This window comes from Tupaia chinensis, unplaced genomic scaffold (assembly GCF_000334495.1).
Source record: "Tupaia chinensis unplaced genomic scaffold, TupChi_1.0 Scaffold000355_1, whole genome shotgun sequence".
NCBI classification, from domain to species: domain Eukaryota; kingdom Metazoa; phylum Chordata; class Mammalia; order Scandentia; family Tupaiidae; genus Tupaia; species Tupaia belangeri.
In genome coordinates, this window is record NW_006159850.1 from 7,139,566 (window position 1) to 7,145,423 (window position 5,858).

Consider the following 5,858-nt stretch of genomic DNA (forward strand, 5'->3'; position numbering starts at 1 on the left):
GTGCCCAAGATCCCGAGAGGAGAATGGAGGAGAAGGGATTGCGGCATGACCATCCCCCCTGGGGGGTGATTTCTCGCTTTCTGTCTCTATGTCTCTCTCTGTCTGTCTGGCGAGCGCACGCGCCCTATAGCGAAAACCTCTCAAAAAAAATAAATTGACCAGTTATGAAAAAAAAAAAGAGTTTAAAGAAGAGAATCATTCAGAATTATCCCAACCCTACCTTAAACATTGTATTTAACTTAAGAGTATAAATGTACGTTCATTCACCTGTCTTTGAGCACATAGCCAAGAAGTTGTCCTGGTTATAGAAATCTGTCAATTGGAAGTTTAATTGTCTTTGCTGTACAAACCACGCCACAGGGTAGCCTCTAAAATGCCCAGCTGGTGACAGACATTGGTGCAGCAGTGAACACATCGCTCCATGAGGATGACCCACATGGGAAGGTTCTGAGTTCGTGTCTGGAGACCTCCCTGAGTAAGCTAGGCATGCTGGTGCCATGACCCAGAGCCGGCTGCTGCTGGGGATGGATCACAGTGTCAAGACCCTGGGGGCGGTGCTGCCTCTCTCACTCATGGAAGAGATAAATAGAAATAGGGACAGAGGGGGACCAGCAGATGGCCTAATGGCTACGTCGCTGGACTCCCACATAGTCGACCGTGGTTCAAGGCTCGGACCCGGTGGCTTAAACCCACACCAGGCGCGTGTGTGTGCGTGCCCAAGATCCCAAGAAGAGAATGGAGGAGAAGAGATTGTGGCATGGCCATCCCCCCTGGCGCGGGGGGTGTGTGATTTATTGCTTTCTGCCTCTCTCTCTCTCTCTCTCTCTCTCTCTGTCTTTCTATCAAGTACATGTGCCCTATCGCAAAAATCTCTCCCCGAAAAATATAAAAAGGGACAGCAGGGGCGTGGGGTTCCGGTGGCTGGATCCCACATGGCCAACTCCATAGGTTGAGTCCCAGATCTGGTGGCTTGAAAAACGTTCTGGGCGCATGTGAATACACGCCTAAAATCCCAAATGGGAGAATGAAGGAGGGATTGTGGGGTGGTCATCTCCCCTAGGGGAGTGATTTCTCATTTTCCCTCTCTCTGTCTCTCTCTCTAGCAAGTGCACACACCCTAAAACTAAAAACGACTCCTTTAAAAACATCTGAACTGGCCGGCTACATTTCCTTTAATTAAGCAGATATAAGCATGCCATGGTGCCACAGGAGTCCAGGTTCCCTCTGGATTGTAGTGGCCTTTCCCAGTCTTTCACCGTTTCCTCATTCGGGACGAATTCATTTACACTTTCCAGTGAGATCCACGCCCGCACCCCTGGTGCCTGAGAATACCCCTTAAATGTCACAGGGACCTCGCAGATGTGACAGAGTGGGAGAACTTGAAGTGGCAGGTTCCTCTGGGTCAGCCGGTGGACCTAGTGGTATCACAAGGATCCTTATCAGAGGACAAGGCAGCTGGGGGACTTGACGACAAGAGAGGAAAAGATGACTGATGACCGAGCACGGGGCTGGGCGAGATAGAAAGGGGCCATGCTTCGAGGAATGTGGGTGGCCTCGGGGAGCTGGAAGAGGCGAGGAAACAGGAGTCTCCAGAAGGAACCAGCCCTGCCTGTGCTGGCCCTGTGGGACCGAATTTGGACTTCCAGCCTCCAGCGTGTAAGATGACAAACCCAAGCTGCTTTACGCCCCCAGCCTGTGGTTGTTAGTTAAGGCCAAGCCCACAGTGGGTTTTGAGCCCCGGTGCTGACCGTGCCCGGTTCCAAATGCAGCCCTGATGCCACTCCTGGGGCCTCCTTCCCAGCATACCCCTGTTTGGTTTGGTTGTGTCCCATGGCAGATCCTGCTGCCCCGGCTTCCGGAAGGACACAGCGGGCCGACTGTGTTGAGTCTGACCAATCCCGAGGCTTTGTGGGTGAACCTAACCTCAGGAGAGGCGGCTTTGGGGGTCCAACTGCACTGGAGACCGGGTGTCGCACTCACGCTCAGGCTGGGCTATGGTTACCACCCCAACGAGACCAGCTACGACGCCCAGACTCACCTGCCGCCCACGGCTGCCCCAGGTAGCTGTTCCCAGCAGTTTCTTGAGCTGCTTCTTGGGTGGGGGGGCAGTCTGCAACGGGAGAGTCAGAGCCATGGGAAGAAAGCAAAAAAAAAATAAATCCCTTGCCACATTCTGGTTTTTGTTTTTGTTGATGTTATTAATATTATTATGCCCTGAAGAAGTCGACCAGCACTTACAGACTGACCTCACTGCAATCCTCATGGGTGGTGGGAACTATTGAAATCTCCACTTTCCAGAAAGGAATAGAAGTTAAGTCACTGGTCAGAGCCCCCACAGCCAATTAGAAACAGGATCAGCCTTCGAGCCCAGTCTGACTTGGCTCTGCTCACTGACACTCTTCAGAATGTTTCTTCTGTGTTCCTAGTCTCGGGGGGAGAGGGCACCCCGAGAACATCAGTGAGACCTCCAGGGTCTGCTGTCTGCAATGTTGCTCGGTCCCCTCACCTGTGAAGCTAGCCCCAGTTTCAAGGCAGCTTTGGGCTGACCCAGCGCCCCTTGCCTGCAGACGAGCTGTCCACGTGGATCCTGAGCCCGGAAGACCTGCATTTTGGAGAAGGCATCTATTATCTGACCGTGGTCCCCGAGTCTGAGCTGGAGCTGGCCCCCAGCAGAAACCTCACAGTCGGCATCAGCACCTTCCTGTCCCACTGCGTGTTCTGGGACGAGGTCCAGGAGATGTGGGATACCTCTGGGTGCCAGGTAAGGAGGGGGCGAGATGAAGAAGATGATGTGGCTTGGGAAGGGGTGTCTGGCTCACAGGGGTCCCCTGGTCGTGCCTCTGGTGTGGTGTTTTCATCCTTCCTCAGGACCAGGCATGGCCTGTTCTGTGCCTGGAATACCACGCTTGCCTCTGCCCCACCTAGGCGTCCCTAACTCACGAAAGCTGCCTTGACCCCTGCCTGGATTATTTAGTGGATGCCGGTCTCCCCAGGGCCCTGGGAGAGGAAAGTGATCCCTGACTGGCACGAATGACTCGGGGAGCACGGCTGGCACTGGGCTGAGGGAGGTCCCAGGGTGCTCCTGAAGAACGGAGCTCACAGCCAGCCCTGTCTGCGTGGTGCTGCGGACTGAGCTCACACCAGCCCGGTCTGTGCGGTGCTGGGGAGGGAGCTCACAGCTGGCCCTGTCTGCGTGGTGCTGCGGACTGAGCTCACACCAGCCCGGTCTGTGCGGTGCTGGGGATGGAGCTCACAGCTGGCCCTGTCTGCGTGGTGCTGCGGACTGAGCTCACGGCTGGCCCTGTCTACGTGGTGCTGTGGACTGAGCTCACACCAGCCCGGTCTATGCAGCGCTGGGGACGGAGCTCATAGCTGGCCCTGTCTGCGTGGTGCTGCGGACTGAGCTCATACCAGCCCAGTCTGTGCGGTGCTGGGGACGGAGCTCACAGCCAGCCCTGTCTGCGTGGTGCTGCGGACTGAGCTCACACCAGCCCGGTCTGTGCAGTGCTGGGGACGGAGCTCACACCAGCCCGGTCTGTGCGGTGCTGTGGACGGAGCTCATGGCTGGCCCTGACCGTGCAGTGCTGCGGACTGACTTACACTGGCCCTGTCGGTGAGGTGCTGTGAGAGAGACAGAGAGCGAGGAGAGAAGGAGAAAAAGTGTGAAATCGGCCTTTAAAGGAGATGGCCATGCTGCAGCCCCTTATCCATTCTCCTCTCAGGATTTCGGGTACTTGTGCACACACCCCTGACATGTCTTTTAAGCTGCTGGATCTGGGACTTGAACTGCAGAGTCGGCCATCTGGAATCCAGCTGCCTTAACCATCATGCTGGTCCCGTCACTTGGCTCTTTTAACTGCAATCAAACCTGTTACAGGTCAGTGTATCTCTGCCCCAGCGAGCCCAGACCCGTGGCAGTGTCCTGCAGACAGACATCAGCTTTGCAGCCCTCAGAGCCACCTCGGGATCTCACCACTCCCTCCCTTCACACAACTCCCTTCACTAGGCCCTCTCCCTAGTGCCCTCTGGCCTGGCCCTGCCTGGAACCCTCCCCCTCCCCCTTCACCTCTTGAACTCATCATTTTACCCACCACATTGGTCCTGGGGATGGCTGCACGCTGGCTGAGGGGGTTGAGATGGCCTGCCCCACCATGCAGGGTGTGCGTAAGAGCCTAGATGGAGGTCCTCTCCCTTCCCAGATGGAGACAGATCACATGCCCCAGCTGATGCCCACCTTCCTGCTGCTGAGATGCTGGCTTTGGGTTCAAACACTCCTCCTCTGTTCTTCTCGTGGTCCCCATAGACTGACTGTTCTTTGCCATAAGCTGACCAACCGCCTACCTCCCAGGGCTCAGTACTTTGAGTTTGAAAGGCAGGAAAGTTCTGGGCGAAAGGAGAAAGGATTGTCACCTTGGCTGTCCTCTCAGTGCCCGGCCCATGACAGGTATAAAACTAGCACTCAGGCTGGCCCATAGCCTAATGGCGAAGGGGCTGAATCCCACATGGCCCACCTCATTGAAATCCTGGTCGCAGTGGCTTGAAAAGCACACCAGGTGTGTGTGCATGTGTGCCCCAAACCCCGACAGGGTGGAGGAATGGAGGAGAAGGAACCGTGGTGTTGCCTTGTCCCATCGGGAGTGCTTTCTCCCCCTCAGGTGAACATACACACCACCTGGTGAAAACAAGCAAACAAAACGAATTAGCATCGGACAAATGCCTGTGAGTGCGCATCAGGCGGCCACGGGGCAGAAGGGTACATTCCCCACCGCAGTAACGGCTGTTTACGGGGACTCCCACGGTATCTGCAGCACTCCCTACCTAACAAAGGCAGAGAGAGTGGACAAGATGGACACGGTGAGACTGACAGATGCAAAGGTGTGTGCTACTAGCAATGTTCTCAAGCCAGCAGGTGGCGTGGTGGTTAGGTCGCTGAACTCCCATATGGCTGACTGTGGTTCAAGACCTGGTGGCTTGAAACTCATGCCTGGTATGAGTGTGTATGCTCACCCAAAATCTCTAGAAGTGATTGTGGTGTAGCCGTCCCCCCTGGGGGGGGTGATTTCTCACTTTCTCTCTCTCTGTCTCTCTCCAGTTAAGTGTACACACCTTGTGGCAAAAAACTATTATTATTATTATTATTTTAGTTAAATTAAAAAAACTAAGGGTCCTGATGCTGGTCCCCAAAAGTCTCCCCAAGCCAGCATCCACCCCTCAAACTGAACCTCATTCTCCTCTCTCAGGCTCACGGGAGCAAGGGCCGAGCTCCCCGAGCACTTCCACTCACATCTCTTTGGGGGCTGCAGGTGGGGCCGTTGACGCCCCCCTTCCAGGCCCACTGCCTCTGCAACCACCTCACCTTCTTTGGAAGCACGTTCCTGGTGATGCCCAATGCCATCGACGTCCGCCAGACCACTGAGCTCTTTGCCACGTTTGAGGACAACCCTGTGGTGGTAACTGCTGTGGGCTGCCTCTGCGTGGCCTACGTGCTGGCGGTGATCTGGGCGAGGAGGAAGGATGCTCGAGATCAGGCTAAGGTGAGGTTGCCTGATCCCAGGCGTGGGAGGGGGGCGGCAGGGGTGTCCCTCTGCAGGAGCTCTGGGTGGGGGACTGGAAGTCTAGCTCTAGCCCAGGCTGGGGTTGTGTCAAACTGGCCCCTCAGCCTCTCCGTCTAGCTCATCCCAGCCCAGCCTGTGTGGGGCTGGGGACGGAGCTCACGGCTGGCCCTGTCTGCGTGGTGCTGCGGACTGAGCTCACGGCTGGCCCTGTCTACGTGGTGCTGTGGACTGAGCTCACACCAGCCCGGTCTATGCAGCGCTGGGGACGGAGCTCATAGCTGGCCCTGTCTGCGTGGGGCTGCG

The 5,858-nt window shown here is 56.1% G+C and overlaps 1 protein-coding gene across 2 annotated transcripts in view; it reads left to right on the plus strand.

Annotated features, from left to right (window-relative positions):
* LOC102485030 (polycystin-1-like protein 2) overlaps nt 1–5,858 on the plus strand; it is a 98,763-nt gene that overhangs the window by 44,853 nt on the left and 48,052 nt on the right. For both annotated transcript variants that reach the window (XM_006152588.3, XM_006152589.3), the window contains exons 23-24: nt 1,838–2,060; nt 2,568–2,761. In XM_006152588.3, coding sequence (XP_006152650.1) covers nt 1,838–2,060; nt 2,568–2,761 — 417 coding nt within the window. The remainder of the gene's footprint in view (nt 1–1,837; nt 2,061–2,567; nt 2,762–5,858) is intronic.